We start from the raw sequence: 13,884 nt of genomic DNA on the forward strand, positions 1-13,884 counted from the left end.
CCACTTTTTGGAGACATACTGTTTAGATACAGTCTGGCCTGTGGTAAGAGCAGCAGGAGGAGCATTAATACATTTTGGTTGGGATGCCATCTGTTAATGTGTGCTGTCGAAGGAGCAGGTTGCCTGAGATTTTCGTCTGTTGGATACTATTAGGAACCAAGCACCTGGTTGAAAGGAAGGTATATGAGCAGTGATGAACTTGCTGGTTTTGCTTCATCAAAGTGTATTGTGCGAAAATGTGGGAGAGAGACAGGCCTCTTCAAACTCTTATATACTGATAAAGACTTTTGAAAAACTAAGCTCTGAGAGAGCCCAAGTGATTTGTGAGTTTTATTTTCAAGTGCTACACATCCAAAATCTCCCTTAGTATGAAAGGAAAGTATTTTAGGGTATTCAGGCATTTTAGATAAATAGCTTGTTTTAAAATGCCTCCAGTTACTCTGATGAATAACAGATTTTTTGATATTTTTGAATTGTATTTGGAGTCGGTGTAAATCTCAGACAAACAAACACTTTACGTTGACAGGACTGGGGTGACTCTCAAAACCAGAAATCTGAAGTTAGTGGTTGTGGTAATGGCCTGTTTTTGTATTTTGAGGGAGCTCTTGTACTGCGTCGAGCAAAGCTGAAGTTAGGCTCATGACAGGTTGGTCAGCAGGAAGGAGGAGAAAACATAAGCCACAATTTGTGAACTAATTCTGAACAAAAGGAAATTCATACTGTTTCATATTTTCTTACTTTTTTTTTTTCCAACCCAAGGGATAAATTGAGGATGGGTGAGACGTTACAAAATTGCTTCATGTCTGTACACGGGTTGGCAGACAGTAGATGGAGCTCAAGAACATGTATAGTAGTTTTTAGTTGGATTAATAAAAGCTGGTGGCTCCTTAATGGGAAGATGGCTAGTAAGAAAACCAGGCCTATTGATTGCCAGATGTTTGTATGTTTTAGTTATAAAATAGCAGATTTTTCAGACATATTCAGGTGTCTTAAAGTGCAAATTAAGACCTAGTAGGAAGCTCATAAGCAGGTTGTGCACTTATTTCTTATAGCTGCTAATATGTTTGCGTTTGGTTTTGTGGGGTTTTTGTGTGTGTGTGTGGTTTGTTTTTGTTTTTGTTTTGTTTTTTGTTGTTGTTGTTTTGGTTGGTTGGTTGGGTTTGTTTTTTTATATGAGTTGGATTTTCAAAGAGATTTATTCAGGCGGCATTGAAAACTAACCAGATGCAAATTCTGTTTTCTCACTATTCCTGTACAACAGCAGCATATTTCTGACTTTGCCTTATGGAACTGCAATAGAGGAGGAAGAATGTATGCTGATCTACCTCATACCACACCCCTGCAATGCAAACAAGTATAATTACAGTTGCAGCTCTATCTATTGATTTATGATCAGAAGCTGCACAAACAACAGGTAGCAGGAAGTGAGGTTATAGGAGAGGATATGAGAGTCAGTTCTTTTAGGAATTGACACAGGAATGGAAGGCATGATCTGGGTTGTGCGACTTTATACACCCATAGGCAGTTGAGTTAGGAACAGATAAAAGTGAGCAACACTTTCTGACAGTGTTGTCATCTGCTTTCTTCCACTTTCTACACCATAGAAAGTGTTCAGCTGTGAACAGTTGGGCACTGCCTGTATTTGGAGACATCCCCCATAGAACTTTTTTGGAGATGCTGGGCCATGTCTGAGGGCCTAAGTACTGAAACTAAATGGTAGTGGGCATTGTGAAGATGTTGTTTGCATGGACAAATTATTTATCAGTTGTCTCCTGTTTCCTGACTTTTTCTCACATTAAAAAGAACAAATAACTACCTCGAGAGAAGAGTCTTATGTATTAAATGAACAATATTACAATCTGGAGATTTAAATGCTTTTATTTTTTCTTTTTTTTTTTTTTTTTTTTTTAGTTTCAGATTTTATTCATATCGTACTTTATTACAGCCTTACAGGTGCCATTTTATAGCCACAGGTGCTCACAACCATAGTTTGTGCATGTGCACTGTGTAATTGGGACATATCTGTATTCCATATGGCATCATTAGTGCAGCGACAATGAGCAGCATGCTCGGGATTGGCTGCATGCTGTAGCAAGTCAGATTTATGTTGTTGACCCTTGTGCAGTACACCATGCTTTCTTTCACTTACAGCTGGCTTTCTGCCTGGATTGTTTACTTTCATTTAGTGGAGAGAAATCTACAGCATTACATGTATTTCACTGAATCTTGTTAGACCGATTTAAATGTTTAAATGATTTGTTGATGTAGGACTTAGTAACAGAGGCAAGCCACTAATTCCCTCATATACTTTAGTCTGAAATTATTTTGTGTAATATGAAATCACAAATAATAATTGTGTGAATTATAAACACTTCCATGAACACGAGTGCTATTTGGTTCAAAATAGCTTCTTGTAGATCTGCAGAATGTTTTGATAACTTCAGACTGCTTGTGAGTTTTTGTGTGTTTATACTTATAAGGAATTTGGTAGCTTTGAAGCTTTTTTTGTTTGGTTGGTTTTTGTCATGGGAGAAAAAAGAAACCAAACCCCATGGAGAAATTATCCCTGCATTCTATCTTGTTTAACCTGTGCAATTAAAGCAACCTAAAAGGATTCCCCCAAAGCAGGTTTAGACTATTCAGTGTGAAAGCTTCCAACTGCTGCATGTGCAATATGCTGTGAGTAGAACTGGGCACAGTTTAGATGTGTCAAGGGAACAGTCCCAATATGCAGTGCTTGGTAAGTTTAATTTAAACCAGACCATGAAAACACCCTAAATAACTCTAGAGGCCTTATAATAACACAGATGGGCTCAGCAAAAACGCCTTAATTGCTGTTCCTGATGGACTCTTAGGAACTCAACACAGAATATATGATCAAGTAGCTTTAAACTCAGAAAACTTAAATCCTTTCTTAATAAACTTAGTTATCAAAACTACACTGGTCAGCCATCCTTACAAACAGATGAAGGGATTATCAAATATTTTAAGATTCTTGACAAGGATCTTTGAAAACAAATAAATGAAGCTGATGGTTGATCTGTTGTTGCTGGAGAGCAGTAGATTGACTTAGCAGAAAAATTATATTTGATGTTTCTAAGATGCAAGAAACAGATGATTTATTTCTCATGTGCAGAGTTAAAGGCCCAGCAAAAAGTCACAGGACAGAAGATTGAACATGTGGCTAAACCATCCTTTGTTTCTCTAAGTCAATATTTACAAGTGTGAATCTTCTCAACCTATGAAGTGTAATTTGGAGCAGTCTGAAGGCTGTTCTTGATCATGGGGGCTGAAACCAGCCTCATGATAGCCAGCAGTGCAGGGACTATCATATCAAACTTCCAGTAGTCTTGATTTTCATACTGGTGCATCACAATGTCAAGCAAAGGTTCTGATTCTGGCTCTTAAGAATGATGTCATCCATTCATTGAACTATATGTGCAGAAGTCATGTTAACCTTTAATAAAAACAAAAATCCCATCTGTTTTGTTTTTTTAAGAAAACAGATTCACTATCTAAATAAAGCACCCTCTTCCCTGCCAGTTATGCTGTTGATAAAACGTGTCAGCAGCTGCTATATGTTACTGTACAGTATTATTTTTTAAGGTTCATTATTTCTGCCATTTTCACAGCATGCATAATTTTTGAATCTTTACTTACTCTGTTACAGACAGGAAATAAGGAACTGGCAATTACCATTTGTAATTTATGCCCTGCTGTTCATGTTGAGCTGTGGATGTAACACTTAAGCTTTTTTCACTGCTGCTTGGTAACAAACCTTTCAAATGAAAAACAGGCACGCCCCCATTGAATGCGTACCAGGCCAAATTTACTTTCCAGATTGAGCTGTGCTGTTCCCATTGTAGGGGGAAGATTGTGCACACAATCTAGGGAATCTGTTGAAGATACACCCATTTTGTCCCTTTGGCTCAGTAGGGAAAAGACTGGAGGGAGAATCTAGGTCCTCTTGAAAGGGTCTGGGAAGATGATTCATATGCAAAAACTTCGTTCTTTGCCTCTCTTGTGTTTTTAACTCCTTGTTTCAGGGGAAGGAACCATATTGAGAATTATGTAATTCAAACTAGGCCTATAGTGCTATAGCAGTAAGTATTCTTGGGTAAATGAACCATACAAGAAGTTGCAAAACTAATGGGTCTTTCTGTAAGACATGAATGTACGCATAAAGTTATCAAGGCCTGGGGAAATGTGCATGTTTTGCCTAGTGAACCACGATAACGGTTGGATTTGTAACCTTGTGTTTAACAAAGTAGGAAAACATGAATACATAAAGCATACTGCATCCTCTCTATTGTCACAAATACTGTATTACGCTACTATGGGGAGTCGAGCATTTTTTTTTCTTTTTTTAAAGTGCTTCATGTTGTACTTTATTAGAACTGCCACTCCAACCTTCATTTTTTTTGAAAGCTGGGGAGTTTTATTCTTGGTGATGACTGAGAACCTTTGTCTAAATTCCATTGTAGGTTTACTCATTGCTAGGTGATAATGTTTCTTGTCTTTTTCTTTTACTCAATAAAGAACTCCTATCCTTTCTGGAACTTACTTTTAATTCTTTTCAAAGCAAAAGTTCCTCACCTTATTTTTGCACTGCTAAACCCGTTGGTTTCTGCTGCCAAAAGGGATTGGTTGTCCTAACTGTCCTTCTTGTCACCTGCTGTAGTTTGGAGTTACTTGTCTTGATAGTTTCTGTTTGTGATATTTTGAATGAAACTATAGTGTATTGTGCAGTGATACTAGTACTTTTTTGTCACTATTATAAAGCAGAAATGCCTCAACTGATGCATCCTTGAATTTCATTTCCCTTTTTGTCACCTCCCCCAGCCCCCCAGCTTCTGTAAGTTGAATTAGGGTGTTATTGTAAGAACTTCCTGATGAAAATTCTTCAGAAATACAATTCTTGATGAGATGTCCTCCCACAGTCCCAGAAAACTCCAGACAAGAAGTCACAGTTGAGACTTTTGTGTTTGGAGTTCTGCAGGGTGTAGTTTTGTCTTCTCTTCTCTGGCTGCCTGTGAAAGCAATCCTATGGATTTCCTCAAAGTGGAAAAAGAAAGTAAATTAAAATAGGCTGCAGCATAGAGTAGAGGAAAATGAGGATGCTTTCACATCCTTAGTATTTTATCTACTCATTCAGTGTCTGAGTTTGTGGTAAAGTACTTGGAAAGGCATTTCCTCTCCCCAGCTGCAGCAGGACTGCATCTTCAAAGTCATTATTTGCAACTTGATGCAGACACTGAGAGCACTTCCCATTGTTCAGTCAATGTGGGAAGGAAGTACTCTATTATTAGGTGAGAAGTATTGCCTTGCAAGTAATACCTGAGGACATCAATAAGCATTACATTTATGTGTCCTGCTAATTATGGAATATATTTGTTGCTGAAGCAAAAGACAAGTAACTGTTCCTTTTAACCTCTCCTTGGTACTTGTTCCTAATCTGAGGTCTGAAATATCTGTGACTTTTGGAGTTTTTGGTACCAACCAAGTTATAAATGACCGATCTCTTAAAAGTTTCTCTTTTTTCTAAGTGTTACAGGCTTTCTTGTACCGCCCAATTGAGTGTGTTTTGTTTTGTTTCACCAACTCTGTTAACTGGGCGGCTATGGAGGTGAGGTCTTGTCTTTAACAGCTATTATAATTAAACAAGTTATTTGCCTTCTTTTGCGTTCGTTTTTGAGATCGTCTAGAGGTATGTAGAACAGATTCTTTACTAGTGAGTGGTCTACTAGTCAGTAAGCTATGGACTGTGCTGTCTGAAAGAACAGAATCACAGGTATAAATAAAACTGCTGCTTTTTATTTTGCTTTAGTGTTTATTTTTGCTTTGCCAAATCAGAGGTGTTCTTTAATACAGTCCTTTCTTTCTCTAGCAGTTTGCACAATCCCACAGGACTATCACTAAGCTAAAGCTGTCCACTAATAGCTTTAAATACTAAAGGTACCTTGGTTGCGCTGCTAATATTGACCATGCTGACAGTGTTGGTTTCTTGCTATTTTTTCCAAGGACTGCTTGCAAGAAGCTTCCTAATTAAAAATAAACAGATTTATCATTTTCCTTGGTTACCTAATCTTCAATGATGTGATTCTTATTTGAGTATGAAGAGTAATAGTCATCAAACAGTAATCAACTGGTTTTCCTCTTTGTTTTTTTCTTTTATGTGTTTTATGTGCATATTATTGATGATGCAGGTAGAAACATTGCATGACTGAGCTGGAGCAACTGATTAAGCCTTTATCAGCACAGGGGGACAGTGAGGTATTGCTTCTCATGGAGAAGAGAAGTTTGCCTTGGGCTGGTGCCTTAAGTGCGTCTCTGAGCCAGGGGATACCAAATAGAGGAGCTAGGATTTCACTGGTGAGTGAAGCAGTTCACATGGGCATTCTGGCACTCTCTATAGGGCACGCTGGAAGCAAGCGTGCCAGCAGCCACTGAATTGATAGTATCAGCTTCAGCTGTGCAAAGTGTCGCGGACTGATACACAAGTAGCGGGTAGCAGCTCTGGCAGGCAGTGGTGATTCTAAGGAGCTTGCTGAACCTCTGGAAACTGCTAATAGTGACTGTTTATCTTCAGTCTTGAGGAACCACAAACAGCAGAATTGAAAATGCCGAAGGATTATAATGTTTTTCAAATGCTGATTGCAGCATTTTGCTGCTTTTATCATCGTAAGTCTATTATCAGAGTCAAGGTAGGTGCCCTTTTTCAATAACAGTGAATACAGAGTGTGCTAGTCAGTAATGCTTTTAGGTTTTGTTCAGAAGTGTTTGTTTTTATACAATGGTTGGGCACAGTGTGTTTCTGTTCTATAGAACATCTTTAGCATTCACCATTGTCTCAGAGAGAAGCTTAAACAACTTGCAGTTTTATGAGGCTGAAGCTGACTGTCTTTATTTTTAGTCACTAACTTAAAAATGCCTCAGTATGGGACTTGGTGAAGAGAATTTTAGCAAAGTGTCAAGCTTTCAGAATTTAACTGATCAGACCACTTGGTTCTCTAACTTTTTCACCTACTTGCTGAAGATGTAGGCAATTGTGCTCAGGAGCTCAGTTTTACAAATGCTTCAGAGAATTTTGAACTTGTCCTTATATGCTAGAACTTTTAAAATTACAAAATTATATACTCATAGAATGGTTTGGGCTGGAAGAAACCTTTAAAGATCATTTAGTCCAACCCTCCTGCCGTGGGCAGGAACATCTTTCACTTTATGCAAAAAAGCCTTTATAAACATTTAGAACCACACTTATGAAAGTGTCTAAGTGACTTGGGAATTGAATTGTAACCGGGTGGGCTATTTAACTACTTTTGGGGATCTGTGAGCTGCACTTAAGCTTTTACATCTTTTTGTTTAAGTTTTATGCTTGAATTGTCAGCTCTGTAAGTTCCTCTATAATGCGTATAGATTTTCTGGAGCACTTGCAATGCGGAAGGTTGTGAAGGTTGCTGTTTTCTGACCTGGCAGCTTTCGAACTTTGATGGAGGCACCTGAAAGTTGGGAACAGCTGCCCCTCTTCTCTCCCCTCCAGTGATGTAGCCTTTTAAGTGTCCATTTCTGAAAGTGGGCTGTGGGACTCAGTCTTTTGGGGACACTGAAAAAGTGACTCTGATTCAGACTCTTCTCCATCTGACTGGGACAAATGTTGGAAATTATCATCAGAATAGAGAGCCCAAGATGCTCTTCTGTTACTGTAATTGGTTTTCATTCAAATTTTAAGCATAAGGCTTAACTTTTCGGTTATAAAACTTCTAAAATGACATTGGGTTTTAGTGTTTGCTGTCAGAGCAGTTATAAAACTGTTGTTCTTGACTATGCATGCCCTTTGTTTAACTTGGCATGAATTTCTAATACCTAAAATAACGGTGATGTTGTCATGGCAACTTTCCATTTGGTCTAATCCATATAGTCTCTAGAGAAACTGAAACATTAATAGTGGTTGCTGTATGGAGGGTAAAAAATAAATCCTTTTATGTAGAAACAAATTACAGCTGGTCTCTTTCAAAAATAAGGTTCTATTTAAAGAGATTTGCAGCATTTAAAATAGACTTGAATGCATGTGTTCTAGCATGCAGATTTAGCATCAGTTAAATCTGCTGAAGTGCTATTTTAAGATGTTCTGATGGTAGTGGAACTGGGGTGCATTTGCTGAAGAGAAAAGTGGCTGCAGGTATAGAAAGAGCTGGTGGTCAAATCAAGTAAGGCCTGCACCTTGAGGCCAAATTAGCTACCTTTCATGAAATGCCAAAGTGCCTAGGAATGGTGTGAACGACTGAGCCTGAGCTGTCTTCTTTCTTAGTTGGTGAAGACATACCACTTCAAGGAAAATCAGTTTGTGTAATTAAATGAGATTATTTCTTAGCTTTAATAGTAATTATACTTGTCATGAAATACCAAATTGATCCATAAATAAGTGTGTTGAAGTCCACAGCTATCTCTGATAGATTCAGGGTATTTCTGCACTGATATAAATTTATTGTAATGGTGTTGTCTGATATAATTGAAAACAGTATATGGCTGAGCTCAGAGATGCCTCCTTATGTTCCATCAAAGCACAGGAAACAGTAAAGGACTTGAACACTCAAGTTTTGCCTTATGTAGTTTTAGCATGTGAAATTAGGATCTTAATAGCAGATGTTTGATTTGTTTTCCCATAGGTTAATAAAAAATATAATTATCAGTGCAGAAGGTCTGAACTTGGATCAACTTACTCTGCAGTCATGATATGTCAGTACTTTTTACAGTCCCATTTGGGATTTGCTTCAAGGCAAGAGGTTCCTCTTTATGGTTTTAAAAAAAGCAGAGATAATTCTAAATTGTGACTTAACACCACTTCCAAGGCAAAATACTGTTCTTTAATTTTTGCATTTTTTAAAACTTAAGACTAATCAGTGATAAACTGTGACTTTAAAAAGAGGTCTAAATTAATAAAGTTATCTTTGCCACGAGACAGTTTTTTTTTTAGTTCCAGCTGGTATGGTTGTCATGATCGGGGGGAAAGACCTTGAAGTTCAAGTATTTTCATTCTTAATTCTCTACTATGATTCACCCTCAGCTGAAGCTGCACAAGAAGGGAAAGCCACTCAACTTATCAGGACTGCCAAGTTTTGAAACTTGCAGCATGTTGATCTAGCTCATTACTGAGTAGTGTACTAATGCTATGAATGTGGCATGCGTAAGAAGCATTTTATAGGCAACTACTCATTGCAAGTGCTATCTCCTATCTTGGATGAATTGCAAACACTTTTTATAGATAGTAGATCTTAATTAATATTTCTTCAATATGTGATGGTCTAAATCTGTTTCACTGGCGTCCTGGGGCTTCATGTATCCAGTTTCAGCATGTATATGGGAGGCAGCTGGATTTCATAACATGAGTTTACAAACTATCACCACCCAGCATTATGGGTCTGCCTTTTTGATGTTAAGATTTGTTGTTGTTGCAGACAGCCAGATGGGAAAAGAAGACTTATCAAAATGGCGTGAGATTTTGTATAGCTCCCTGAACTGTGATTCCTCGTTGTCTTGCTTGAGTTTTGATGAGTCTTTATACTATATAACTTTTTTCAATTTCCCATGGTAATTTTATACAGTTTATCACGTTTTCACTGTAGTATACCATCATCTTATATATATATATAGCAGAGGGGCCACTGGAGCGCTGTTCAATGAAAGTGGGAACATTTTCCAGTAGATACTTATGCATTTAACTTCTTTGTAATACCTTTCATTTAGGTATTTCTCAGATTAAGGAAAAATACCCAACTTCTAAAATCCTTTTGATTTAGTAGTCAGAAACTTTGGGGTCATTGAGTATGAGGCGATTAGGATTTGACTAACTCTAAATTTAGGATTTCTCAGAATCCATGTTCAAGAAATGAGGCTGTCCTCCTAGTTCTGAAAGTGGTCACCTAGAAAACTAAGGAATTGTTATCAGTGTTGTGTTGTAGTGGGAGGTGGATGCAGAGTCCGGTAGAATTGATTCTTTCAATTACTTTCAGTAACGTTAGACTGAACTTGGTACTAAAAACCTTTTTTGTTTTCCTTCTCCCAAACAGATGTCTCCCTTATTAGTTAATAAAAAATAACTGCTTTTCTGTGAATGTCAGGCAGATTATGTTGTTCATAGTGGCAGACTGAAAACACGCACATGATGGAGCTTATTTGATTTTAAAGATCCGTCACAGTCATGATGGACATTTTCATGGTGATTTGTTATCTTTTCATCAGTAACCTCAAAAATTGTCACCTGTTACCTAAAGAAGCACCCAGAAATTTTGTGGCTTCAAAATTGCCATTCTCCTGTATTAATTCATCTCTCCAATTAGTTCAAGATTTCTCTCCTTTATCTTGTGCAAGGAAAAAGGTTTATTTTTGCTATGTCTCAGCCAACCAATTAAGCCACTAGAAAGCAAAAATAAAATCCTGCAGAATTTGGCAGTCATCGATGTAAAGAGACTTTCATCATCCATTTTGTACCTCCCATTACTTAATGTAGCACTTGTTAAGTTCTGTGCGAACTTTGTGCACTCTGGAAGATCTGACTGCTCCTCTGAAGAACATTGCCACGGTTGTAGTTCAAAATGTCCAAGTTAATCAGAAAATGGTTTACTGAATGTAGAAACTCCCTTTTTCCCATTAGTTCATTCCCAAAATAACTATTTCAGAAATAACTCTGTGCGTTCTTGTCACTTTATAAGTTCTTGGGCAATGATACTGTTTTTTTGTACAGGAGAAAGTAGGGGCTGACAAGAATGTTTTCACACAAAGATGGAGTGTCTGATTCCACATGGGTATTCTTTTAAATGCCTAGTGCAAGTCTGTTGGTTTTGGTGGCTGATTACTGGAGTTATAAGTGAAATTACATACATCGTACTCATTGTAAATAAAATTAAAACATATTATAAATTGATAAACTGTATATTTTAAATTGCTTGTACTCATAGTGCCAGACAGGTAGTCTGATCAGAGTCACAAGAGCACAGAGTTAGAGACTTAAAGGATCTCTTTAGCCGGTGAAGTGTATCTGAATTCAGAATTGGAGCGTTGACAATAAAATGTTCATTTTCTGTATGAACAAGTTGATTGCTCTCTAGTGGTTTGGAAATAGAAGAATTTCATTAATTTTTCACTTTTCCAGATGTTTTTAGTGTCCTGTGTCTGTGTCCCCTCCCTTCTTTCTCTTTCCTCATCTTTGTTTTCCTTCTTGGTGTTTCCTGTCCCTGCCCCAGCATTGCCTCCACATTTTCTGTTGATTGGTCTTTCTGTTAAATTATCCACTTAGCTAAAACCTATGTAAACCTCAGAAAATGTAAGTTTTTGCTGAATCACAAAGTATGTCCCATCTCTCCTTATTTATTTGGAGATTCTGTGTGACCTAGTGATTTTACAATGTCAGAAAGTTGTAGTTCAGAGTTCATGGTGATGCACTTAAGGAAACATAGCAGGTCTCCAGTTTTGGAGAAAAGATGGATTTGGGGGAGCAAGCTATAATAGATTTGATTTAGATACGGTACTTTTTTTTTCTTTTCTCTCTGGAAACCTTTGAGGCAACAGGAAATTGGGTGGTTCCAAGGCTGCCTCCTGGGCTAATTTAAGTATCAACTGGCAGAGCTGTGCAAAGCAGCATGAAATAATTGACACTGGATGGAAATGTGGCCACTTTTAGTCATGTACCTGTAGCAGTCCTTGGCTGTGCTTTAAGTAAATAGTACTTTACCGGAAGGATACAAAGAGAAGTGATATGAAGTTCTGCATTATCAGAACTGGAGAAGATGATCTAGCATGATAGACTTTGAACCACTAAAAAGTCTAAAAACTAAGTGTCTTTCCCTCATATGTCAAGCTGTTAAAACAAATAAAACCAAACCAAACCAAACCAAAAAACCCACAAACAAAAACCACCACCACCACCAAAAAACACTTGATGACCTTAGAGAGGTACCAATTGAGGTAAGCCATGAGAGCTAGAACACATGAGATACAACTTTGGGTTTAGATACAGAAATATGTGTAATTCTCCTCTTAGCTATTTTGATATTCCACTGGTAGATGTACTTCACTGGAGTTGTTGCAGATGTGAACTGGAAAAAGAATCCTCTGCCAGTAAACAACAGGAATAACTGTGGGACTCGTATTTTGTTTACCACCAAACTCATACAGTAGGTTGTTCAGCACAATTAAAAATTATTCTAATCTAATGTGACAAATTCAGGTAGGATGGTTGACACAAGAGCTGGATATATGTAGGGTGTTTTCTATGGAGAGTTCCAAACACTCAAAGAAAGGTAACCCCTTAGATGCACAAATGACAGATTATTGTGAGAAATTCCCATCAAAATGTGTTCTTAAATTACATAGGTACAGCATATTGTGGTAGTTCAAGTCCTCTTTGAATTTACTCTTAATAAGATCATATTTTGGTATTTTAACTTTAATATTTTCCAGTTTTTGGTACTCTAGATTTGCCTGAAAAAATGTAAAACAACATGTAACATTAAGGGTAGTTTGTTATACCTGTAAGCACATTCTGCTTTTAGTTTTATGGCCCTGAAGTAGAAATCCTTTGTAAAATATAATAAACTTGCGTGGCATTTATTAAAAACACTAAGATAACTGTACTGACTGGGATATTTTTTCCCAATTCTAAACTCTTAGCGCTCTAGGTTTTCCATTTGGTATGTAAGTTGGATTGAAGGCTTTTGTTGGAGGCTGATAATATTGTACTGCTAACTAGTTTTGTATTTTTCTTTTGAAGACCTGTTCACAAAATCTCAGCATGGCAGGAATATCTTAAAATAGCAGCAGCACTGGAAACAATGTGACTAAAAGGTGAACAAACAGTTTTGGAAAGTGCATACTTAGGGTGAGTTCTTTGTAGGTCAGAAAAAGCATCTGTATTTGAATAGAGTTCTGCTGAGTTGCTTTTATATTCCAGAGATCTCTGACAGGGTTGTTACTATTTGGAAATCTTAAAGAATTGAACTTGAAGCTTCCCTGTGTCGTTTCAATGTGTTTTGTAGTAGAATATACTTAATTTTTGTCCTAGATTTTTTTTTTTTTTTAAATTTCTTTTTACCATCCACTTCACTATCTGACTGTAAATGTAAATTCAGGTATCTTTCTGTCACTCGGTAGGAGACAACAAAGTGTCTTAGGCTAAGGCATAAACTGAGGACATAATACTAAATGAAGGTTTGTCTTTGTAAAGTTAGTGCAAATTTACAGCGTACCATTACTGTCCATTGACTTTGGGTGCTGTTGGGAAATGAGACTGAAATACCTGTGTCACATTGTGTGGAACAGGAAGAGAAAGTCCATTGACATAGCTAATTGCTGTGTTCTAAGCTTACACTCTTCCTTATTTACAGACTAACATGCTTGCGTAGGCTGTGCCTGGGGTGATTTTTGAGTCCTTACTTGCATGATGAGAAGTTCAGAGATGTATGCAGAGATTCACGCAAGACCAGAGGCCTTGGTTATAGCATTTAGAAGAGAAAGGCATATGCTGGTATGATTACAGACAGTTCATCAATCACACTTCTACTTTAATGGATGTAAGTTGTATAAGAAATCAGTCTCGGTCGACAAAAAACTGTCCAGGAAGATGTGCTATTACTAAATTTGCTTACCTAAGCAGTTTCCCTCCTGTGTATTTTGGATTGGTGCTTGCCACAGGAGTTGTTTCACTAAGTTCAGAGTTGTGTGGGGTTATTTAAGCATGTTTGCTTCATCTCAGGAGATGTCTGACCTCTGGCAATCAGAGTGTGCTCAGTGTGGCGGATCATGATGGAGAGGAATTATAACAAACTAATAATCATGAATGTTAACAATTTAGTTGTTGTTTTGCTTGTTGTGTTGCTACACATAATTCAA

At 37.4% G+C, this 13,884-nt stretch overlaps 1 protein-coding gene across 6 annotated transcripts in view; it reads left to right on the plus strand.

Moving 5' to 3' along the window:
- BCAR3 (BCAR3 adaptor protein, NSP family member) overlaps positions 1 to 13,884 on the plus strand; it is a 108,698-nt gene that overhangs the window by 80,458 nt on the left and 14,356 nt on the right. The window contains exon 1 of one of the 6 annotated variants that reach the window (XM_071810413.1): positions 6,598 to 6,704. The exons of the other annotated variants lie outside the window; for them this stretch is intronic. Within the exon in view, the coding sequence (XP_071666514.1) occupies positions 6,621 to 6,704 (84 nt within the window). The 5' untranslated portion in view covers positions 6,598 to 6,620. Of the gene's footprint in view, positions 1 to 6,597; positions 6,705 to 13,884 lie in introns of those variants that run through there. 6 annotated transcript variants of the gene reach the window in all.

The sequence above is a fragment of the Patagioenas fasciata genome, chromosome 6, assembly GCF_037038585.1.
Source record: "Patagioenas fasciata isolate bPatFas1 chromosome 6, bPatFas1.hap1, whole genome shotgun sequence".
Classification (NCBI taxonomy): Eukaryota; Metazoa; Chordata; class Aves; order Columbiformes; family Columbidae; genus Patagioenas; species Patagioenas fasciata.